General features: G+C 42.9%; 1 protein-coding gene across 2 annotated transcripts in view; it reads right to left on the bottom strand.

Annotated features, from left to right (window-relative positions):
- GAS6 (growth arrest specific 6) overlaps window positions 1-25,904 on the bottom strand; it is a 43,420-nt gene that overhangs the window by 5,669 nt on the left and 11,847 nt on the right. For both annotated transcript variants that reach the window (XM_086610722.1, XM_086610726.1), the window contains exons 3-12: window positions 22,385-22,409; window positions 21,538-21,600; window positions 15,317-15,439; window positions 13,656-13,775; window positions 12,378-12,503; window positions 10,402-10,523; window positions 9,509-9,627; window positions 8,922-9,111; window positions 2,389-2,553; window positions 707-875 (exon numbers count right to left, since the gene is read on the bottom strand). In XM_086610722.1, coding sequence (XP_086466848.1) covers window positions 707-875; window positions 2,389-2,553; window positions 8,922-9,111; window positions 9,509-9,627; window positions 10,402-10,523; window positions 12,378-12,503; window positions 13,656-13,775; window positions 15,317-15,439; window positions 21,538-21,600; window positions 22,385-22,409 — 1,222 coding nt within the window. The remainder of the gene's footprint in view (window positions 1-706; window positions 876-2,388; window positions 2,554-8,921; window positions 9,112-9,508; window positions 9,628-10,401; window positions 10,524-12,377; window positions 12,504-13,655; window positions 13,776-15,316; window positions 15,440-21,537; window positions 21,601-22,384; window positions 22,410-25,904) is intronic.

The following is a 25,904-nucleotide window of genomic DNA, read 5'->3' as shown; positions in this document are numbered from 1 at the left end:
CATGGAAGGCTTCTGCAGAGGAGGCCTTGCACACAACACTAAAATAAATGGTTGACATTTGTATGGGTTTAGTAATACTGACAGGTGATCACACATACAAACAAACAGAATAATGCAGAATAAAGAAAAGGTATCTTTCTCAGTGCTAAATTAGTATGGCTAGGTTTGGTTTGAAACTTGTTATTACTGTACCTAGGCCAATTTCATTCAGCTTGTATCAGAGATATGCTTAGTCTATTTGTCCCAAGTGCAATGAATCCCACCCAACGATTAAAAGTGAATCTGATCTTAGACATTTTGCTACAGATGATATTGATTTTCTGTCCATCATCAACTCAAGATACAGGACTATGGCTTGCAGCTCTTCCTATTTAGAAGAAAACAGTGGATAGCGCTGGAACCAGCTACACTGCTGGCAGAGGGATGTGAAGCCCCTAATGCTGAAGATGAGCTGGAGCCAGCCCGGATGTGAAAGTCGTTACTGGAGCTACCCAGAGAGAACCTAATCTGTGCTGGGCATCATACACAGCCCTTCCTTTGCTATGAACCACAAGTTTAGCTATTCCCTCTCTGTCCAGAGCTGCCAGTCTTTTCTGTATCAATCAACACTGAGCCTGGCATATGTATAAGTTTTAAGCTGTTTATTAACCAAGTATGGTTAATGGCAGGACAACAGGTCAGAAATGAAAAAAAAAAAAGTACTTACTGTAAGTAAGATTAAACACAGCAAAACCTCGGCCAGGATAGAAAGACCCTCGTCCTGCTACAGAAAAGCACTGCATCTTTTCATTCATCTTTATGGTCTCTTGGATAGTGGTGTCCTCCCCGTTCAGCCAGTTCCATGCCCGCATGCACCCATCCAGCCGAGGGTTTATCTAGGAAAATAAAGCAGTACCTCACACCTCAAACAACTGTTCAGTGAAGAATAACTGATTTTGAGTGCAGAGGAATACTGAGTTACATTATCATACTATATAGGAGAAACCATACGGATGTGTTATGCACACGCAAACCAATTGGTGGCAACCTCAATCCCGCAACCCTGTGACCTTACTTAGCGGTCATTATTCCCCAGGAAACTCCCCTGAGCTCAGCTTGTCTCCAGAAGACAGAAGGGCACTAGCTGGCAGGTGCTGCTTTGGTTGTATAGATTCTGTTAGCTCCTCTATGTGCTGTACATCATCAGCACAATTTACTTCTAAAGCTCTAGACAAAGCTATGTAACTCCTGTAACTTGGAGTTGCAAATGCTGCAGGCTAACCTGAAGTTAAAAAACCCAATCCTTTGTGTCATTGGAAACAGCCTTCATTACACACAAGATGTTAGACCTGATCAGGGTGTAAGTTGTTGGGTTCTGGCTTAAGGGAGGGATGCCTGCCACGAGACAGGCACACCACTCTGTACACACCTTGTTCCTTCCAGCTCCTAGCTATGTTAGTCCATACCGAATGTTGCCATTAAAATGTGAGACAGTATGTAAAGAGAAGGCTCCTTGCAAAGTGTTTAAATCAGCACCGTTACCCCCAATTAACTGAAGCAGAGAGAGAATTAAGCATCTGAGCCAGGATAAAAACCTCAGGAGTTTTTGGCTCTCAGTCCTATATTCAGACCACACCCGAGCTTAATGTTTCAGACAAGCAGTGGCCCTGAATGACTTCTTGTGAGAAACAGAAGCCTTCCTCAGCTGCTGCACTCCCAGCCACAGAGCCGCAAGCTTGTCACCTCATTTAGAAATAAAGAGATGCCAATCTGGGTTTCAAGGTGCCAACTCCATGTGTAGTGGTCATTCAAAACAGCCTGAGCAGCAGCTATTCCAGAAATGCAGCAATCCAATCTCACCTTAACTTTTATTATTATATTAACGTGAATTAGAAGGAAATAAAGAAAAAGAAGCTTCTGTTTTTCCTTGTGTCTTACTAAACTGAAACAGCAAAAGCAAGCAGCAAAACTGTGATACACTATACATGAAGCACAAACTTCAGTCACCACACAAGAAGTGCCTCCAACGCTGTTCCAAGACGTAGTGGGCACAACGGTACCCTCGCACAGCAGTGTGTCCACTGACCCACTGGGGCCATTCACAGTCTCCAAGCTGGCATGACCACCTTTAATTCTCAAGGCTTTGCCATGTGCTCCAGTTTTGCTGTGTCCTAACTCTGCAGGCCAAACTTACCAATTAAAAAATCAAGCGTCTCACCTTTGCTACTGGCTTAGGCTCCCTCTATAGTCAATGGAGAGAAAGCTATATCCAGAAGGTGATAATTCCACCTGTTTCAGGACAGGCTGAACAGGCTGACAGGCTCATGAAGGACCTACATTACCCCAAGAGAAGATGAAATCGAGCCCTTCAGGCATGCAAAACAAAATGAGCGATCGTGCTATACTTACTGGTAGAATAAGGTCCTTTGTTTTGAAAGGAATGCCTCCTACTGTCAAGTTCAGCTGATACAGTCCTTTGTCTAGAGTAAACAGATCCCCTGAGACAGCTATTTTCATAACTGCATCCCTGTTGACCTTTATAATCAAACTTCTTTCGAGTTCTTCAACAGAGATCTGAAAAAGTAAAATTGCAAATAGAATAATTCAATATAAAAAGCACTTAATAGCTGCAGCCTCAACTAAAAGACAGACACCACCAATGAAATCCCCAATTTGGAGAAATATTTTCTGTCCCCAAGCCTCTTTGTCTACCTTTTAAGTTACATTCCACCTTGATATGTAAATCTTTACTCTAGAAAGCAACCTGGGGTTATCCTAGTAGCGAAGACCCCTCAGCTACTTCAAAACAGCAACACAAAAATATGAGTGGATTAACTACATGACTTTTGTAGGTTGCTCTATGCAAAATATAAATACAATCAAGAGTTATTAATGAGAAACTTCCTATTGCAACTGCATGTGAAAGGAAAAGCTGGAAAGACAGATCAGAAGATGTCTCTTATTGGACCAGTGAAAGATAAAGCAGAAGCCTTCCAGCCACACTAAGTCTAGTTTTTGAATACTGATCTCTGAAAAAAGAACAATAGATGATGTCGTATTTGAGAGGGCAATTAAAACGTGTAATAGGCAATAATTTTTCTCTCAAAGGTCTCTGCAAGTTTTACCTCCATGTCTCTGAAGAGCTACTTCTAGGAACATTCTATCACCACCAAAATTTTTTTTTTAAAAAATCGTAATTTTGATTATGACCAGGCTGCATAGAAAAGCACTATAAAGAAGCCAGCTCTGCAGAGTGAGAGAAGGCAAAACACAAAGCTGACACTTAGCAGGCTGCTGAATAGCAGCACAGATTCTCAGCCTTCGCATCTGGGTCCTGCTACCAACGGGGCGTACTGCAGCCATAGGAGAAGACAACCCCTTTCTTCCTGCAGAGAAGAAGAAAGGAGCGCACCTCATTATCTTCAACACAGCACTCCTTCTTCCCACTCTGACAGATACCCACTTCTTCATCCATATAGCCCTGTTCCCTGGGACACCCAGATGCTGCCTCCATCAGCAAGCCACTGTATAGAACCAAATATCTATTTTGGCAGCTGTTTAGGTTTGTTCTTCCCTCTCCCTGCCAGTAGGCCAAATCATGAGCATCTTTCTCTTTGCATTTCAAGAGTAGCTGCCCCAAAATTGTTTCCGTCAGCCATGCTGAACTCTCTGTGGCTGTAATGTAAAGGATGACAGGGTTGAGCAGGTTTATTCCTGGACACTCCCTTTGGATTGCGGTCTTCAGTAATGAAGATTAAGAGAATTTGATAGTTGAAAAGATTATTCGCAGACTAGGATTTTTTTCCTTCTCCTGTGGATTCCAGTACAGTCTGGTTTATATTGCTAAAACACTGTTTACACCTGGTGTGTTGCTCTGTGCTATATCCTACAGGACAGGAATTTACTTGTCTGATGCTCACTTGTTTAAAGTGGTATCTCATCTCCCCACTGCATTCTATGGAGACACACAAGCCGGTCTCAAACTGTCTTTTTTGGGCATTGGCAGGCTGTAAAGTCCACTCAGTGGGTGGGAAAATAAGCCCACAGGTCCTGGCAGCCACAGCCCAACTGAGTTAGCTACACCAGCTATCCAGCTCAAAACTCACTCAGATGCCTCTACTCAGCATGGCGGTCATCGGTGCAGAGTGCTGTAAAGAGCTGGCACAGACCATCTCCCTGCTCCTAGCACAGATCGTGGGCAGTCATGGAGCAAACAGAAACAGGGAAAAGCTGGATGCAGCAATGGCCTGTGTTAGGGATTTTAGATGATGGTCCGTGTAGGGTCACCACGGAAAATTACTAACAGAACTCAGCTGTGAGAAAGGGAATTGGGAGGATTGTTATTTAATAGATACAATTGCCACCTGGACTCAGCTGTGAGAACATAACCTTGAAAAAGGGAGCTGGGAGGGTTGTTACTGAACATGTTGCCATCCGGAAAAAATGCAGCTAGCCAGCAGAGCGTGTACTTGGCAGGCCCTGTTGCACGCGCTGGCCACGCGTGCAGCAACACCTAGGCAGTGCCTTTCCATAGACTCCGTTGAGGGTATAAAAGAGGTGGCTCAGAACGGAGTGGGAGGAAGCTACAGAGCACACTCTACAAGCAGACAGAGACACCCTGAAGGTGCCGTGCCTACCTCCCTTCTCCGCGGTGGCCCCGCTAATTGCCACCCTCCTGCTCCCGTAGTCAGGATGGTAAAGGCTCTCAGAAAGGAAAACAATATGCTAGTAACTGCTTCTGCAAGGCTATACTGGAGCACTAAATACTGTTGTGCTTTTTGCTAGTAACTGCTTTTTGCAAGGCTATGACAGAACAATAAATACTGTTGTGTTTTTCCATAAAAAATCAAGTGTTGGGTAAGCTTTGTGCATAGAAATCCTTCAAACTGGTTACAGGCCCTACTGTGCTTCCTCTCTGAAGAAATCTTGCAACTTGCAAGGCCATCAAAACTCAGGGCCTTCTAAAATTTTATGAGATTGTATAGTAAGTAATAGCATATACATTTCAAAAAATTAGCTTGAGTTCTTAGCTGCTCCTGATCATTAATATTAAAAAAACCCAAATCAGTGGAAACTTCCATAGGAGAAGGGGTTAATGCCCATGAAAGCTCTTAACGAATTCCAGTTTAGGAAATGACATTCTGCCTACTTCACCACTGCCTTCTGGCAGTTTCAGATGTAGTTCCTTATGTTCAAAGGTTAATTGCTGGTGCACCACCATCACCTACAAACCAAAAGGGGAAGCATTCCGATAGCTGGCAGACTGCTGTAACTCCCTCCTCCTATTGCAAGGAGTAGCTCGCTGCCGCCTGCCACAGCGTGCTCGGGGACAATCAGGAGGCAGCTCCTGTGGCTCAGGGTTCCCATATGGTTAGCCATGAGGGCAGTCAGCTCTCTGTTTTGGATTCATGCCCTGGATAATGCATAGCACAGAGCCAGCCTGTCTGCTCTTTGCCGAGAAGCAAGTGGGCAGCACTGAAAAGGGACGGGACTTACAGGCAGCCGCAGGGTTAAAGCCAAATATGAATCTGCTCGTGATTGCTTAACCTTCGGTTCTGACATTTAACAGTGCAGGTAGGTTATTATTTTTGCTAACCATACTGTCCTCGTGCCAACTAAGCATTGAAAATAAGACAAAATGATGCCTTTTTTTGGAAATGCAAAACAAACAGAAGGCAAGTGTGTTCTCTGCTATCGTCAGTTCATACATGCCACTTCATCCAGCTGGATTGGGCATAAATACCTACATTAGAAGTTTCTCCTGAGGCTTGCTTGTTTGTGTTTTCAATGCTGGGAATGATAGTTTAAAAATAGATTAGGAGGGACCAACATCAGAGAAAATATCTAGGTAGGAAGATTGGCCTGAAGTTTTGAAAATGCCTTCGTATTTCCATAAAAGTATGCGACTTTTGCTCAAGAGACCAAAAGACATACACTTGTGCTTTTTCTCATGTTTTACTTTTAAATAGCCATTGTTTTTTCATCTGCTGAAAGTTAAATAGTAAAATTACTATTTTCATAGATTTCATAGATTTCATAGATTTCATAGATTTCATAGATTTCTAGGTTGGAAAAGACCTTAGAGATCATCCAGTCCAACCGTCCCTAATCCCCATTAAACCATATCCCTAAGTAGTTATTCTTAAACTATTCTTAAACACATCCAGGGATGGGGACTCAACCACCTCGCTGGGCAGCCTATTCCAGTGGCTGACAACCCTTTCAGAGAAGAAATACTTTCTAACATCCAACCTGAATCTCCCCTAACTAAGCTTATACCCATTTCCTCTTGTTCTATCACCCATTACTAATGTAATCTCACGATCTCTATAAAGTTCTCCCAGGTATCCAAATTCCACTGTTCTAGGTCTAATCAAAACTAAGGGCTTGATCCTGTGCATATAGAAGTCCAGACCAAAGCTCTCAAACTGCACTTGAGTCTGGACTGTGACCTCTGAAGGTTGGAGGGGCTGTGCTTCACCGAAGGTGAGGCTGAAAAGTACCCACAAGTCCATACTTAAAATGAAACGTGTGGCTACATGTTTTTTAAAAGGAGTTAAGTAAAAAGGAATAACCCTCCAGAACAGGATTTCCCAAATTAAAAACCACACTGGACAGTGGAAAAAGGAGAAATGAGAGAGGGAATAAGATAGAGGAGCAGATTTATAGTTGCATGGCTCAGTCATACAGATTAAATGGCATTTAGAGACAGAGATGACACTGGATGTTAAGCAGAAGAGAACAAAGCACCTGCAGGGTGGAGGCAAGGGATAAGAAAGTAGAGCAGAGAAAGGAGAAACCAACAGCACCCCAAGCAGCATCCCAAGCCTCAGAAGTGAGTCAACCACGAAGTCAAGAGACAAATGGCTCCTTCCTCCTGCTGCCTTTCACCTGTGGGTAAATCCTTTTGCCTTTGGCCAGTATTAGGCACAACATCAATGATTTCACTTTGGGAGACAGCTGCCAGAGCTGTGGCCATCGACCAGCTCCAAGCATGTGCTCCCCGCGCCAGCACTGTGTGACGCCCTCTCCTCCGCTCGCATCGTACCCTGTCCCCGGCAGCTGCTGAGCCCCAGCACTGCTGGCTGCAAGGACTCCTCTGTCCCCCCATTTGGCATGGCCCCTGGCCGCCTGCGCCGCACACGGCAGGTGCTGCTCTCACAGTACCCTCAGCTCTGCCTGTACCGTCCCAAAAAGCCTTGGGGAAGAGATTCCAGGGGATTTATGCAAACTCCAAAAAAACCCCGTGACTAAGAGTGCATTGCTGCAGCAACTGCCACCAGACACTGTGGGTTATGGTGGTATCTGAGGATACGAGCCCTGACACTGCTGGCTGGCAGAAGACCAACAATTATTGCCTAAAAATGATACTTACTTTTATCATACTGCCTTCTCTCCCTGCAGAAAGCAAACAAAGCCTGTATTTACCTCATAACTCTTGTGTGTTTGAGCGTTTTTGTATTACTTGAAGAAAGAAAATGCATTTCAGCTAATGTATTCCCGAAACTTATATGGGAAAGTTTGTAATTACTTCATAATGAGGTCTGGCACTTAACAAGTAAGTTATGCTCCTCTGTTAAATGGTTTAACTTGGTAATGGCTGCTCTTTGCGACTCCCAAGTCACCCCAGTGGCATCGACTGCTTTTCACGTCTTCCATCACCATTCTCCCTGTGCAGGCAATTACAACTGCCATATTTCAAATTAGCAGAACACATAACAAATTTAGTAAGATTGGCTTGAGGCTATTCCTATCTGTAAAGATACAGCATGTCATACATTTTATCTACAGCTTTGCTGAACCTCTACAGCTCTCCATTTGGAATCTAAAATTGTTCCAGTGACAGTAAAGGAACTGAATTAAACATCACCTCATATGCTGGAAACGTTACAAAATGTCAGTAGTTGACAGTGAATGCACTCAAGGACTTCTAGTTCTTCACTAGACACAAAATTTTTACCACCTTGCTTTTTTCTTCAGTGAATAATTCTGATTTTTTTAATACTAAAAAATTTAAAACAGAAAATTATTCAGAATTACCAGTATTTGTATTTGTCTCACATGTGAGTCAGCTGAGAACTTCCTACCTACTCCTCAAGAGACAAATAAAGTCAAAAGATCTAATTAAGAAACAATGAAAGGGAAGAAGAAGGCTCAAGTGAGAAGATGCATATATAAACTGCTAATCTAGTATAGATCATACTACAGGACGCTTTTCCTGATCCTGTCACAAATAGTAACACCCATGGTGCTTCCTGAACCACCAGGAGATGTTCTGAGAGAGCGTCAAGAAAATGAATCCTTACAAGCTCCAGTGCATCACCTTGTGAGATTGCTGGGATTATGTTATTAGTAAGCAGAGTTCCACTTAGTTTCTAACAGACCCCAGCATCTTTACAAGGGAAACGGACTCTTTTGTATAGAAATAAGCCTGAGGAGTATAAAAAAGGATACTGTAGCATAAGATGTTTGTCAAGGGCTCAGACAATCTGAACCCTGTGATTAAACAAATAAACAAACAAACAGATGAATAAACAGAACCAACCACACACACCACACAGCAAACAAACCACCCCTGGAAACTTCCTTAAGGGAAGAGCCACAGATTTCCCTCTTACTCCCTTCCAGCCCTCACCCAGCAGGCATCTTCTCAAACCAATGTGAAGTGAGCTTAGCACTGCTGCATCCCAGAGGCACTGAGTGTGCTCTGGTTGTGCGAATTAGCGATGTGGTCTAGTTTGCAATGGATATAAATATAATTCAATTTGTTAGGAAAATATCCCATTCTTAACTTAGAACGTCTATTGTACTGGCGTACACTGAACGGATACATAGGTTGGAAAACCATCTTTTCAAGAATATCTAAAGTCTAACTGTGCTTGACAGAGCCCACCAGGAACAAGCTGAGAAAGGGTAAGGTCTCAGCAGGGGTGTGGACTCACCGTTTGCCACATGCCGTGGTTGATAAGCGGTCCGCTGCTGGTCACGCGGGCTATTCCATCGTATTTCAGCTGCAGCTCTAGCCGTCCTTTGCGCAAAGCCAAGACTACCCACGTGCTGTCTTGATGGCCTCCAGCAAAGAAAAGGATACCTTCAGGATCAAAGGTTCTAAAGTCGAACTCAGCCACAAGTCTGACCGCACAGGTGCCAAGAAATAAATTAGTTATGCAGAGTTCAAATACCACAGAGTACTTTCCATACAGATAGCATCAATTCTAACAGTTATAAAGCTCTGTTAAAACATACTGGCTTCTAATGCCCTCCTGAAAGACTTAAGGTGTGAAGACAGATTTCAAAATAGCATCAAGAATAAAGGACACATTACTGTACTTCAGTAATTATCCTAGGGGCTCTGCGGTCAAGGCTGCCTTTCTCAATTACTGGTTTGGATAACATTTGGTATTACAGGGCTCCATAATCCAAACAAACAAGGATGATCATAAGAATAATTGTTATTGTAACGACTTAACTCCATTGCATGCATTGAAGCCAGACAGCGCATTCAACTGTCGTTCTCAATTGTCCTCACCTCGTCAGTTGTCTCCTTTTGAAGCGCAGCCTGATAACGGGAGTGCCGCTGAACATTCTCCCCAGGTACAAGGATTTAATACTTTTTCCGACAGCAAAGGGCACACATGGTATTATGTTCTATAATCAAAACACATTTTTGAGTGCTTATTCTCCTCGCACAGCAGAAAGAGAACCAGAGAGTATGCCTCCTCTTCTTTTTGCATGTATTTGCTATACATAGAGCAGGCTAGGGCACTTTAATGTTTATACTCTCAAAATACAGTTGTTTTGGTACTGAGAACATTTCCTCCTTCCTTCCCTCCTCCCTCCTATCCGCCTCAGAGGATAATTTTCCTGTTGCAAAATGAAATCATACTCATAAAGTATAGCATAAGGTTTTCTACTGCAACGTCATACCTGCAACAAAAAATAAGCAAAGAACTTGCGGATGGCCAGTTTCTGTAGAGGCACCCTGTACCACTGAAGCCCATCTACCTCAAATGCCTGAAGGACGAAAGTGTCAAGTGCAAGTGCTGGTCTGTAACTTACACCGTGTGCCCTGAGACCTTCGCATCGTCCTCCTGGGTCTAACTTGGAAAAGCTTGTGCAGCCAGATGTAGCTCATTGCCAAACGGAGGGCTGGCAGGGCTATCGCTGGCATGCTCTTTTTGGAATGGGGATAGGAGGAGCACACAAAGACAGATTCTGAATGAACTTCCTCCCAAAAAAGGCTAACGAGACCCTTCTTTTCTGTAGAGCTACTGTCCCCAGCTCATGTGGCCTTGCCAATATGATTCCCCCCTGCTAGTCGCTCATCTCAAACGGCTTTGGTCCAGAGCTTTATCAGTTATTCTTAATTGCAATGTAAAATAAAGGTCTATTCTGCAGTTATGGCAAGGAAGACTAATGTACCTCACATGTATTCATGTCCCTGGAAAGTTTTACTCCTCCTCTGCCATCACAATGACAGGTGTAACTCCCAGGCGAGTTGACACAGGTCTGTTCACAGAGCTTTTCTTCACATTCATTTATATCTACACAAAACCAGCAAAGAAAAGAGGAGAAAACAGCAATTGAGTTTGTTTAAACATGGATCATCCAAGGGAAAAAAATGTTATTAGTGCTGTTTTGTAGCACCTTCCATTTGAGCATGTCCATGTGCTCCGTAGCCTGCACTTACCCTATGCCACATCTTTACAGGAGGGAAGAGTTAGAATTAGCATCTGCACTAATCTATTTTCACAGACAGATTCCAGCTGCCCAAAGACATGCAGCAAGTCAGCTGGAGGGCTGAAAGCAGAGCTCAACTCCTTGTCTGCTGGTTCAGAGCCCTAGGCTTTAACTTCTAGGCAAGACTTCCTTCCTTCAGACCCCTTCTGCTACGCCTGTGCTGACTGGCTCCTGCTTCTTCAACTTAGGTTCATAGAATCATAGAATCATAGAATCATAGAATCATAGAATCATAGAATGGTTAGGGATGGAAGGGACCTTAAAGATCATCGAGTTCCAACCGCCCTGCCATGGGCAGGGAAACCCTCCACTACATCAGGTTGCTCAAAGCCTCATCCAACCTGGCCTTGAACACTGCCAGGGATGGGGCATCCACAACTTCTCTGGGCAACCGGTTCCAGTACCTCACCATCCTCAATGTAAAGAATTTCTTTCTTATATCTAACCTAAATCTGCCCTCTTTCAGTTTAAATCCATTGCCCCTTGTCCTATCACTACACATCCTTGTAAAAAGTCCTTCTCCAGCTTTCCTGTAGGCCCCCTTTAGGTACTGGAAAGCTGCTATAAGATCACCCCAGAGCCTTCTCTTCTCCGAGCTGAGCAGCCCCAACTCTCTCAGCCTGTCTTCATAGCAGAGGTGCTCCAGCCCTCTGATCATCTTCGTGGCCCTCCTCTGGACTTGTTCCAGTAGCTCTATGTCCTTCTTGTGTTGGGGACTCCAGAGCTGAACACAGTACTCCAGGTGGGGTCTCACGAGAGCAGAGTAGAGGGGCAGAATCACCTCCCTCAACCTGCTGGCCACGCTGCTTTTGATACAGCCCAGGACACTGTTGGCTTTCTGGGCTGCCAGCGCACATTGCCGGCTCATGTTGAGCTTCTCATCCACCAGCACTCCCAAGTCCTTTTCCTCAGGGCTGCTCTCAATAACTCAACTCAGGGACTGCTTGCTTCATTGCTATTCAGCAGCTGGATCCTCAACAGACAAGTAAAACCTGAGTTTCTCATTCATTATTTTCTTGTTTTTCCCTTCGGCTTGTTTTTATCCGCTTCACAAAAAAATGTGGGAAAACAAATTGCAATGGCCCACAGGCACAGGTAAACACTTAGAGCCCAGGAGGGCTGGTTGCCGTGTGATTCAAGTCATTATGTTAACTTAGGCCAAAGGCAGGGAACAATGCTAGTTTTGGAACACTTTCAAAGCTTACTCAGTTGAGAAAGCTTGCAGGCAGTGTAGCCAGCAGAACTGTGCATGGTTTCAATGCATGTTAAGCTCCTGGTTCAGAGTAATACCACAAGACAGGTTTTGAAACAACAACAGCTACTGCTCTGTAACTTTTCCTGTCCTACAAAGAGAGACAGCAACATGCACAGATGCTTCTGAGTTTCCACCAGATTTTGTACTTGTCATAAGCCCAAGAAATCTCAGTACTCTAGCCTGTACAGCTTGATTCAAGTCATCAAAGACAACTGCAAACTCAATGAGTTCAAAGATGACCTCAAACTGCAACCTCACTCACAAACAGGGAAAGGGAACAGAAGTCCGGTGTGTACGATTAAAAAAACTAAAACTTTTACTGAAGCCTGAAATTAAGCTTCCAGGTTTTTACAGCTTCAAATCATGTAATAAATGCTAACATGACATTATTTCATGAGCTTACCTTGACAAGTCTTTCTCAAGTCATCGTACTTGTAGCCTGCATCACAAACACACTCGTATGAGCTTATTAAATTCTTACAATGCGCTTCTCCACAGATGTCTGTTGATGCTGTGCATTCATCTATGTCTGCGAAACACAATTAAACAACACTACTTCAGATGAGTATAATCACTTCACTGTTCACACACTGGAGTGGACTCAGGGTCAATGATCCCTCTATTGTTTAGGTAACTGAAAAAACGGTATCTGTAAGAATCTGCCTTTAGGGTTAGCTATAAGAAGTGACTTCAGGCTCTCAAAACCAGTTGGTGTTTCTTTCTTTAAGCCATTAACCACTACTGGAAAAACAATGCGAAATGAGCTCCCATTAGAAAGAGATATCATGTAATTTATACTGTCATTGCTTTAAACAGTGGAAGTGACACAGAAATAAAATCCTGCTCTTTGTCTTTTTGCTGGTAGCATGAATACCGTGTTCAGATCAGGTATGTGAACTGTTTAGAACTATGTCATCACGTTCATCGGTAAGAGCTACATACACAGACTTGCCTGTTTTTTCCTGAGATGCACCTGACTTTAACAGCCACCCGTGATCATTAATGAGTGCGTGTCTCAGCATGCAGTTTCTTAACACTTTTAAAATCTCAGTTGCTTAAGTTTTGGTTATATAAATTCACTCGGCAGTTTCAACCAGATCCGTCAGATCCTCACTTTCTCAGTGCTCAGCTGCTATGTAAAGCAGTTGCCAATCTTCACTAGAGCCTTTCCATGGTTCTTAATATCCAGTTGCAGTGAGTTTATCCATCTCTATCTATCTGAATTCGTTAGCTGCTTGCACATATCCAAATTTAGAAAGGTAAATTAAAATAAGAAACACGCAAAAGAAAAACAAACGGCAAAGACAAACTACAACACCAGGAGCCTGGAAAGAATCATAACAACGCATCCGGCCAGCCCTTCCACCTCTCGATGTCAGGGTATGAGGGCTGATCAGCTAAACCAATTCAGCACAATCCAAGCCACAAACCCTCTGTGAATCTCGCCTGTGTTATGATATCGGAGAGCAGCACGGTGTGCCTGCTGACAAGCCGAGGCACGTGGCGCTGGCAGAAGCACCCAGCACAACCCCAGCAGAGCACAGCTAACAGCAGCTACCAGCAAGTCTCTGCCAGGCCAGGGAGCAGACCAGGGCTGCTCAGTGCCACCCAGCTCCCCGAGATACAGACACAAGTCATGAAGCATCCACTGAAGCAAACTGAGGGGCACAGCAAAACTTACCTTCGCACGTTTTGCTGTCTTTAAGAGCATAACCACTGTAGCATGAGCAACGGTAGCTGCCCAGCTTGTTGAGGCAGAGCTGGTTACAGCCACCGTTCTGTGCTCTGCATTCGTCAATATCTGCATGAAAAGAAAGGGTTACAGTCAGCTTTTCATCTCTGTAAATAATATGGAAGGTGAGAGTGGGACAGGAGTTGGGAAGGAGAAAAACCAAACAAGAAACACCACCACAGCTGCAACACAACTGTTACAAAAAGTACAAAGATTTCATTCCAACACTTCATTAGCTTACGGTCACTTAATAAAAAAAAAGAGAAGGAACTGTAACTGAGTGTCCCCTTCGCAGCTCTGAGAATGCAGAAGAGTATTTTTAGCCACTGTGGAGGTGAAGTTTGTTTGCAGAAGCAAACTACTTGTAACCAATGTATTTTATATCATAATTAACTTTAAAAATTATATTATGACCAGTAAGTTCAAGATGAAAGCCTTAAATAAATCAAGAACAATATATCCTTACTACTGCAGAACTCCAGAAAACACAGTTTTAAGTTCACTGCTATTGAGCACTGTGAGCTAAACAGTGCTCCACTGAAGTTTGCAGCAAAAGCCTGTTAAATTCAGGGAAGCCTGGATCTCACCCTTGATGTGCTCTACCTGCTCATTATGTCCTGCCTGTATATGGGACTCTGGAGTTAGCTGACTGGCACAACAGCACATTTCATGGCATTTTATAAGAAAAAGAGGGGATATGCTTCAGACTGATCAGCTGCTGAGCTCTCAAAGCTGATTGCATACTGATCAGACAACTGTCTCAATGCCTAAATAAGCTGCTTGTGAGTGATCCTATAATCTCCCCACAATATTAACATCGGAAAGAGAGGCTTTGGATCTCCTGCTGTCTTGGTTGCCACAACTCTGGACTGGCTGAATGTGATTTCTGGCAATTACTTAATTTTGGCAGGCAGAAAAGCAGTGGCCTTGGCAGGAAGCCTTACAGGCAGAAAAAAAGAAGACACAAAATAAGAGGAGGGAAGGGAACTTCAGTATTTCATAAAGGAATAGAGAAAGTCCTCTGGGGGCATAGAACTTCTTGCACAAATAGTTTCTGCCTGAATATTCTCTTTGGAGAGGAGGGAAATACACAGCGGGATTAAGTGGATGTGGAATGAGGTCCTATTAGCAAGGAGGCTTCAACAGACTAATTCCATCAGTCTGTGCATCATCAGACTCAGACTCCAACTTGCTTGCTGAAAGTCACTGCTCCCCTAGAAGGGGTGCTAGAAAGGAAGATGGGCCAGCTTCTCTGGCTTTGCAGTCTATGATCTCGTTACATCAGGGAGATGCAGCAGTTTGAGGCAGGACTGCTTGAAAAGCCACTACAACTCTATTTCTGCTGCCCCTTTCAGAGGTGTGGGATAGAAAGTTGGGGTGTAACTTCTTAGGTTACCTTGCTGAAACTGAGCTAGCTGAGATCCATTCAAGGCGTATTAAAAACGTTGACATGACAGAGTTACCTGATTCACAGAATGGTAAAAACACAAGCAGTGTGTAACACAGGTTCAATTCCATGACTTTTTAACTGTGCAGCACAGTATCAGTGACCATTGGAAAATACAGCAAAATCAAACACATCTGTATAAAAGACAATGAAATCCAATTACCTTTTTCACATGTTTTTCCCTGCCAGCCATGCTTGCATTCACAATAGAAGTCCCCCTTGAGATCTTCACATTTGACGGTCCCCTCTTTGTGACAAGGATCGGGAGAACACTGGTTTGGTAAATCTGATTTGTGTAAGGAATAAAAAAACCCAAAACAAAACAGAATGATACATTGAAGTCATTGACAACCGGGTGTTTCACTCTCATCAAAAGTCAAGAAGCTTAAACAGTGTTGGGAAATCACTATCAGAAACACTCACACCTGGCAAAACTGGAAGCTAACTCTTAGTGCTCACATGCCGAACAAGCTGTGCCAGGAATTTTGCAGAGCACATGCAGTAGAATTCATTTCATTGCAAAAGGGAGTGAGCTACCACCTCTGTATCTGAAGGGCATGTCCTGAAAGAAACAACTCAAAGTAGCTCATTTTTAAGAAAGTTAATTCTACTTTTCCTAGTTTTGGAGAAAACAGAAAGCAGGTAGCAACTAAAGTACTCAAGGAAGAATGGGTACTCTGTTCAATTACTTTTGGTAGTTTAACTGAGGATCTTACCAGGGCTGATAGATTTGTTGCTAGCAAAGGTTTATATCTGAAATTTTTGTCAGAGCTGTCCAACTTAGGCTTCTCTATTACATAGAGGAGAATAAAAAAGAAATATCAATATGTTAACAGCATAAGAATAGCAAACTACTAATCCAGTTTACAGACAGCACAATGTTCCTATGTTCCAACACAGAGTAAAGTCTGCCACTGATTTTTAAGCCAAGTTCCAATAGCTGGCAATGGATTTTCTCCATAGGAAAGTAGCAAGAGAGTAGTCACCATACTTTGGGGAGGATTGAAGGAACAAATATCAAACCATCATGCTCAAAGAATGGAAGTCACCTGTCCAAATTCACCTACTCAGCTATCTGCAAAACATCCAGGGACAGTGCTTTGCAGAGTTAGCTAAAGAAAGGATGACAGAATGCCCTTGTCCCACAGAAAATGAGTTGGTAGCTATCATGTAGTAGTAACCTGTTACACCGGTGTCCTTCATCAGCAATCTTCAAAAAACATTAATGCGTTAACTGCTTCCAGAATGTTAACCAGAAGGAGCAGTGCAGAAGCTCATTCCATGGACTGTAAAGCTCATCCAGTCAGAGGACCTTTCTGTTTACATATCTCCTCCCAGTAGTGGGGTTCAGGAGAGACAAGGCACTTCTGCAGACCTTCTACACTTGGGTGAACTTTAGTCACAGTCCAGTCTGCCATGGACACCACCTTCTATAGAGAACATTTGAACCTGACCAGAGCCATAGGTCAATCTCTAGCTAGGGCTATGCCATTGAAAAGATAAGCACTTATCCTGAGCTTCCGCAAGGTGTTCCATTGTGGACAAGGGAGGAGTGCACCAGAGGGCTGACCAGGAAGGCTGTGACTTGGCCAAAGAAATGCTGATTTTCAGTATTTAATCTTGATGCTCAGAAGCTAGTACCTGGGAAAACTCTACAGGAGAAGCAGGAGTACACAATCTTACAAGCCTCACAGAAACAACCATCCACTCACTGCAAACAAGACCTAATTATCTTTCTTCCTCCTCACTCCAGCCGGGCAGAGCTGGGGCAAAGCCACAGCCAAGGTCTAGGCCAGCCACGCAAAAGAAAATACAGCTACATGGGCTGTCTGCCACATCCACCCGCCAGAACCCCTCCTGAAAAATCACTGCCCAGTCGACACACTGTTGGAGGTGAGGGAGTCAGGAAGGAGAGACCAGGTCAAGGCAGAGATGAGCCACAACTGAGCAGCTCTGAGCAGCATGCTTCTTTTCCCAGGCAGACCAGAATTTGGACACAGTAAACAGAATGGTTTAGGTATAGTAAGCCTGGTTTTATGAAGCAGCACAAACTAAGCCTCCCAGACATGGCAGTGTTTTCAGAGTCACTCGATAGGCAAAACAAGTCAACAGGGTTATGTGTGACTTAGCTGGTGTATCCTCAGGCTTCTGATTCATTCCCTCAAACTGGATTTTGATGTGCCTTGCAGAGCCAGATGGAAATAACACTGCCCAGCAGACTATCACTCTATCGCAACTCACGGTAAACAGCAGGAACCACCATGGACGTTTCTATCACATCAACACGGTGCTGGTAGTTTGCTCCTCTTATCATGAGAGTCTGAGAAAATGACACACAGTCATATACTCTCCTGGTGGCTTCACGGCTGTTTAATTCTGCCAGCTTCGTCAAAGGTGCTGCTTCTCCTTGCTCCATTGCAAGAGAAAATGGAGCTTTTGTTTCCATTCATTCACATGACAGATTTTAGTAAGGCTTTTGAAAGTAATAAAGAGCATGACCTTTTTGTGTGCTTTGAGCTATGTCTGATAGCATATATATAGCTTACAAATGCAGACAGAGAATAGAACCACCAGTTCCATTTTGGAAGTCTGTATGGAAACAAGACTTCACTTAAGTACACTGACTGCTGCTTCCAGTTCATTACTCTGTACTGTGAATTTATTTTTTAATATTCACAAAATGGTGCAAATTAAAACTTAATTGGAAAAATGCTAGGTTGCGAAGATGATGACGCTCACTATTAAAAAGCAGATATACAAGACCTAACAAAAATCTCACTGTGTTTTTTAAGGCCACACACAGCTTCATTTTCAAAAAAATCTGTAGTTTTCCAAACTCTTGCAGAACCAATTCCCTAATTAGAATCATAGAATCATAGAATGGTTAGGGTTGGAAGGGACCTCAAAAATCATCTAGTTCCAACCCCCCCTGCCATGGGCAGGGACACCCTCCACTACACCAGGTTGCTCAAAGCCTCATCCAACCTGGCCTTGAACACTTCCAGGGATGGGGCATCTACAACTTCTCTGGGCAACCTGTTCCACTGCCTCACCACCCTCTGAGTGAAAAATTTCTTTCTCATATCCAATCTAAATCTCCCCTCTTTCAGTTTAAATCCATTGCCCCTTGTCCTATCGCTACACGCCCTTGTAAAAAGCCCCTTCCCAGCTTTCCTGTAGGCCCCCTTTAAGTACTGGAAGGCTGCAATAAGATCACCCCGGAGCCTTCTCTTCTCCAGACTGAATAGCCCCAACTCTCTCAGCCTGTCTTCATAGCAGAGGTGCTCCAGCCCTCGGATCATCTTCATGCCCCTCCTCTGGACCCACTCCAACAGCTCCTTGTCCTTCTTGCGTTGGGGACTCCACAGCTGAATGCGGTATTCCAGGTGGGGTCTCACGAGAGCAGAGTAGAGGAGCAGAATCACCTCCCTCGACCTGCTGGCCACACTTCTTTTGATGCAGCCCAGGATATGCGGTTTCCTAGCTGACCTACAGGATCTCTTTTAGAAAAAGATCCAGATCTGCAGACCAAAGTACAGGTATCTTAAGAGTAAGGCAAGCATCTACCTGCGAAGTGATTGTCTTAAATTCTCATTGCAGTCAGTGGATAAACAGATAAACTAGTCAGTATGATAAACAGAGTCCGTAGGGTGATTCAGCTCTTCCCCAGAGCAGAGGCAGTTTGGTCAGTGGAATCGCTCTAGAATCACTGACTGCAGGTTAACTCTCCACTGTGATGGGAATACTGCTCATGGAGGCACCTATGCTGGAAATAGGTGCATCTACCTTTATCTACCTCTCTGAATCCAGAGCTGAACCCTACCTGTAACCCTGATATAAAAATCTTTTGAAACTGAGAACGCCCAAACGCACCCCTAAGCTATCCAATCACTGTCCCAGTTAAAATTTGCACCTTATTTCCAGTATAAACTAGTCTAGTTAATTACCTTCCAGTCCCTGGGTTGTGCAATGTCTTTGTATGCCAGATTAAAAGCCTTCCACTACCTTGTTTTGAGAGAAGAAGGACTTTTAAGAAACAAAATCTAAATGCGTTTTGCAGGCACAACCCCACGGAGCTACATAGCCTTTTGGCAGAATCTGTGAAAAATTAAGAGGCACACTGGAACTGGCCAAGCACAAAGCTTGTCATTCTTCCAAGCGCATTTCAGGCTCCTTCTCCATTACTTCTCCTGTGAATTGACAATGGCTAGCTGAAACTCAGCCATTTAAAAACATTTTAATATTTAAATGGGGGAAAATATTGTCATTTTATTTCCAAACCACTGCATCTACAATGGGCAAAAATCCCTAAAAACAGTTATTCAGCTTTTACTTTTCCAGATTTTTTCATCACTACCGTTTAGACTTGCATTTCTGAAACATTAACATCTTTGTTGGTGACATGGACAGTGGGATCAAGTGCACCCTCAGCAAGTTTGCAGATGACACCATGCTGTGTGGTGTTGTGGACACGCTGGAGGGAAGGGATGCCATCCAGAGGGACCTTGACAGGCTGGAGAGGTGGGTCTGTGAGAACCTCATGAAGTTCAACAAGGCCAAGTGCAAGGTCCTGCACATGGGTCGGGGCAATCCCAAGCACAAGTACAGGCTGGGCGGAGAATGGATTGAGAGCAGCCCTGAGGAAAAGGACTTGGGAGTGGTGGTGGATGAGAAGCTCAACATGAGAAGCCAGCAGGTCAAGGGAGGTGATTCTGCCCCTCTACTCTGCTCTCGTGAGACCCCACCTGGAATACTGTGTTCAGCTCTGGAGTCCCCAGCACAAGAAGGACATGGAAGCTGCTGGAGCGGGTCCATAGAAGGGCCACAAAGATGATCCAAGGGCTGGAACACCTCTGCTATGAAGACAGGCTGAGAGTTGGGGCTGTTCAGCCTGGAGAAGAGAAGGCTCCAGGGTGACCTTACAGCAGCCTTCCAGTACTTAAAGGGGGCCTACAGGAAAGCTGGGAAGGGGCTTTTTACAAGGGCATGTAGCGATAGGACAAGGGGCAATGGATTTAAACTGAAAGAGGGCAGATTTAGATTAGATATAAGGAAGAAATTTTTCACTCAGAGGGTGGTGAGGCAGTGGAACAGGTTGCCCAGAGAAGTTGTAGATGCCCCATCCCTGGAAGTGTTCAAGGCCAGGTTGGATGAGGCTTTGAGCAACCTGGTGTAGTGGAGGGTGTCCCTGCCCATGGCAGGGGGGGTTGGAACTAGATGATTTTTGAGGTCCCTTCCAACCCTAACCATTCTATGATTCTATGAAACACTATTAGCTGTTTGGAATAAGCGTTCCCAGCTGATACCACCATTTTCAGCAGGAACTCTCGCCTCTCTGCCATGCCACACACATACGCAAAAGGAAGCATTCAACCTCACATCCCACTTTGAACTAGCTGGCATGGGTACCACAGGTCCGAGAATTCCCAGTTCAGAGGACTCTGACATCCATAAGTGATACTGCTGCATTGTATCAGGGAAGGTCTTGACATACCAGTTCTAAATGTTGGAATTCACTCCTCAAAAATGGCTGCTGTAATGCAGTTTACAAATGTGAAAGCTCAACTAAATCCTGATCCCGCGTTGGTAGAACTGGTATGAACACATGACTAATCAAAGTTGATCACAGTAAGAGACTCAATCACAGGAGTAAAAATGAAAATAAATATACACACATATGATTCTCTCCCCATTTGAACTGAGCTGCTCCCAGAACATATTTAGAATATTTATGCAGCTTTATACCTTTAGCACTATTAAGCTTCAAGAGGGAACTGGGAAGGTATTAGAAGAGTTAATCAAATTCTGATCTCTAGTGTTAGTGACGAACAAATACCCCCTCTCTTCCTACACAGATATTGGGTTGACTTCCAAATTGATTTGAATTTTTAAAGGTTGTAATATTTAAAGCACAGTCATGTGATGCGTGAAACCGATCTTCTTATTCTAAAGAGGTTTGACACAAGCCTGGGTTTGACTATAAGCATTTTTTGAGGTTCCTTAACAGAGGCAAGCCAAAGTTAGCATTCGAGAAAAGAGAAAATAAAAGGCCAAGCATAGTGTACAACCTTCTGGTAAATCCTATTTCTTGTCCCTCTTGCTTCTCAGATTATTCAGACCTTGGGAAACTGGTGGGGAAAGAAATGTCTTGCATCATAAAATACCAAAGTACTGAAAGATGGCAGTGAGATGGCAATAGATTACAAAAGAGAAAAGGCCTTGTTTTGTTGCTCAGATAGGACGAGCAATAGACAGCCTCAAGCCTAGAGGAAAGGAAGGCCGGTCCTATATCACTCTAAAAAATGTAGATGGCTGATCTAGTTCCACTCCTTCAGGTAACATGAGAGAACATTTAACTACAATATACAAAACAAAAATGCTTACTATGAACGCATGTAAGGAAATCTGGACTTCTTGTATACGGCGACCCATATTTCTGAATACAAGCTGAAGAACAGAAAATGAAATTGGTATTATTATAATGGTGACATGGCAGATGTTCAAAGCACGTAAAATCACACCTGGCCTGCCAATTCATTAAGCAAGGATCTGGAGTGTGGATGCAAAATCTGTTCAGATGCCTTAAAATTCTTAAGTTCATCAAAATTTTTTAGCTCTGATGTACAGTAGAGTTATAAGTCATCTGAAGAGGATGATCGCTTTACCAGATGCTACTATCATTCTAAAAGTATGTTAGTAGCTACTCAAATTCAACCTACTAAATCTCTTTAAAAAAATCTAAAAAGCACATGGAGTTTTCTAAAACTGTTGGCATTTGTGAGTTTAAGTACTACATATTAAACACAAGTAGAAAATAATACGATGCCATGACTATGATACAGTCAATAGAATAAGCCAGTGCATCAATCAATAAAGGCACTTTTATTTTTTTAATAAGGAAATTAATTAATAGAAAATTAAGAAGGGGAAAAGGTAGAAGAGTTCAAACTATTTACTATTGCTGCAAGCTACAGTTATAAATGCAACATCGACATTTTAATATGCAGAAAACACATAAAGGATCCCTGTATGTAAATGTATACAGAAGTAAAAAACAAAAATCACATAAGGCACGAGGCACGTACAGTCTATCTTAAAAGTTAGAAATCCATATTTACTGCAATCACATTTCCATCACTTTCCTTAGCAGAGACTTCAGCTGTGACAAGTTCCAGTGTTAGGCATCACATATCAGCACTACCACAAAGCAAAAGTAAAAGCTGCAACTCACCCAAGTATTTCGGGTAAAAATATTCCTGTAGGAGGGGAAGAAAAAAAAAAAAGCAAAGATTTATTGAATAATATTTGCTTCTATTGTCATACTATTTAACAGCTGCTGTTAATATGGCAGTCCTGCATGGCAGTTGTTTAACAAGGTCCAAACACAAACATCTTCATTTCTTTTTATTCAGAGCCAGAAGCAGCACAGTATCGTACGTGCATTTTGTCTTTTGAAAAGGAAAGAAACATCAGCTCTAGTCTCAAGGTATTTTTTGACAACAGCTGACCTGGTAAGTGGCAGTGGATGAGCATGAAGCCACTTACCCTCTATCCAAGACGTAAAGGTGTTGATGGTGGCATAAGGTAGGGGAAGGAAGAGGAGTTTAGGGACAAAAGCCCAGAGAGAAAGTATAGAAACATTTAGTCACCCAGTGCCTCCTCCTCGACCTTCTGCTGATGTATGACACGGGCAGCACCCGAACACCCTAGCCACTAAAATAAAAGGGTACTCTTTGCTCTCAGAACAATGAGCACCCTATGCCTCTGCCATACTGCCCACTACATCTCATCGCGGAGACTGCCCACGCAAAGAAGAGAACGCCAAAAGTTTGCAAGTGAGGGGAAAGGAGACTTTCATTCATCTAAAACTGGACTGCAAAAGGCATTCCCACCCCTCTCGTGGTACACGGCCGCACGTTACTGTTCCCTACCTTGCGTCAACAGAGCGCAGCCATACGGCGAGAGCAGTGGTTTGCTGATGGGATGTGGATTTAACCTTGTATGTCAGAAAAAATCCAGCCTCATGAGACCTTGCTAGCTGCACAACTGCTTGCACCAACACAGACAAACAGCAGGAAAACGCAGCTGTGCTGCATGGAATGGTGGGAGATGGGCCTAAACCGATCATTAAACTACATTCTTACAAAACCAAAAACAAACATGGCCAGGAAAGAGGATTTCTTTCCAACTTCTCTTCATACTGGATTTCATAATCAAGTGTATGCCACTAGTTCAAGTGCTGTTAAAATTGTAATTGGGGCGTACAATGAGGGAAAACTTGTGGATTGTATCAGTACTTAACTTTTTTGTTAAATAATTTCTCAGCTAATTACGAAAGCATATGCATAGTATGATTCTCTTTCATACAATATGAACAATTTTAATATAATACTGTATTTGCAGTGAGATTGGGATGGTAACTATTCTGTATTCTACGAAATTAATTTGATCTACACAATGTGCAAGATTAGAAACTATTTTATTTTCTACTCTTATTACAGATGTTTGGATAAACTTGTGCGTATATACAGATATACATAGAACAGAAACAGGCACACACCGTGATTCAAATTGACCTGGATTGTCTAATGCAATCAATTGATTGACAAGGCCATGCAAACTAGAAGTTTTGCATTGCTGTCATTCACCAGAATAATCAATCACTTCTGGCAAATATGCTCCAGTAACTGAAATGCACCGCATAAATATTCAGCCTAAATCATGAAAGCATCAATAAAGAAGTAGAAGTAGTAGCTTACACTTACTCTAATTTTCAGTTCTGACATGAGGGTAATAGGCTTGGCTTCTTTTGGAGTTGAGCTTTGCATTATCTCTTCAGGTCAACAGAGTGAGGAGCTCAGAACTCACTACGGTCCCCTTTCCCTCTTTTTTTTTTTTAAGGTTTAGTTTTGGAAAAGATAAGTCAAACAAATACAGTCAAAATAAAAGTAAAAATGAGTGCCCAGCTGTGCTATAACCACAAACTGAACTTCAGCCAGACCTCCAGGACAGACAGCGGCTTGTGGTGAAATATTCCAATGATTTTTTTCATTATTACTCCTTTATTCAATATACATCACAAGAATGTACATCTGTATTTAACCACCAACAGGATAATCCAGACACTGGCAAGAACAAGATTTTCTGCACTCAGAGGACAAGAAATAGAAGCTTTCATATTCACAGACACCAGCCTAATTGCTCCACATCAGTGATGGCAAAGGCACAAAACTTCATTTTCTCCTTGACCTCTGATGAATGAGTTGAGTGCTAGAGAATTTGAATAGAGTTTAGTTTTGAATGAAAGATTAACGTAGCTAGTTATTTTCATTGCACAAATAACCTTCCAAATGAAAACTGACTGTATGTTGATTCAATGCCAGTTCAACAGCAGAAAAGTGAAACTTCAAGACATTGTACCACCATAAGCTTCATTTCACAGGCACATGACAGAGGTAAGTGATTTCAACAGGAGGCTATCAATATAAATTTAACCCTCCTTCCTCATCTCCCTTGTTTGCTTATGTTATACAAAACTACTTGCTGATCAGTAGCACTTTTCCAGTTCTACAGGATCTGCTGATAAAACCATTCTAAAATAAAGCAATGTGATTCCAGGTTCTAACATGCCTTATTCTTGCATGATTACCTTTTTATTTTTCTCTGTAATCAATTTTCCTTACAAAAGGCTTCTGGTACTACAACGATAACGTATTTCCATTCAGCTAAAAGATTAATCAAGAATGAAGGGCGAATGATCTTCCACCTTGAGAAAAGGAATTTGCTTAAACTGAAAGTAGCAGTCCATTTTGAAAAACCACTGACGAGTTTTCCCAGTTAAAAATTCAAGTGGTGCCTAACCTGCACAGAAAGACAGACAGATACAAATTATTTCTCGTGTGAACACTCAACTGTACAGTGCCCTTTCAGTCTTCTGCACTGTACTAAGTCTTAATGACCCACAGATGTCAGGGAAGATGAAAGCCCTATACCGAATCAGGTACCTCTGAAAAGTCTAAGACTCATCTTCCCTCCACCAGAAGTCTTCAACTGTACTTTCAGGATCCAATAAAAATACCAAGAGACATGCTTTGAGGCTTGCTAACAAGCAGTTAGCAAAGATTCTCTGTCACTACTTTGCTGATTTCTCAGCTAGTCACCTTAAGTTTCAGGCTCACCAAATATCTCACCGTCCAGAAAGCCACCGAGCATTCACTGATTCAGGATCAAAAAGCATGGGGGTTATTTAACTGTGAACACTGTGGTAGCAAAAGTCACCACAGAATTACAGTTAAGTGTTAAATTTTCAGCCTGGACTCTGGTAAAAGAAGTCAATATTTAAATGTCATCAGCACTTCCCCTTTGGATTTGCTTTCCTAATTACTGTTGAAAATAAAGGAAGGAGCAATGGGCTTTTTTACATAAAAAGCTATAAATAAATACATAGTGGACATAAACATCCTCTGGATAGGCTGCTGTACAGACACTGATCTCTCCAAGCTTTCTAACCAATCTGTCCAGTAGTAACGTCCCCATGCATGCAAGAGGAAGACAATATCTTGCAGAAGCACCAACCTCCACAAGAGATCAACCTTCACAAACGTAGTTTCAACAATTCCAACCTCTGTGTCTGCTCCTACTGAGAAAACCTTACTGCATTTCCACTCCTCCTTCTCTTGACCCAACACACTTTCTGTCTGTCCAGTTCCCGCCTACCAACCAGTTCGACTGGGATGCCAGAAGCTTCAACA

This window comes from Tauraco erythrolophus, chromosome 1 (genome assembly GCF_009769465.1).
Source record: "Tauraco erythrolophus isolate bTauEry1 chromosome 1, bTauEry1.pri, whole genome shotgun sequence".
NCBI classification, from domain to species: domain Eukaryota; kingdom Metazoa; phylum Chordata; class Aves; order Musophagiformes; family Musophagidae; genus Tauraco; species Tauraco erythrolophus.
This window is presented reverse-complemented; position numbering and strand designations above follow the sequence as displayed.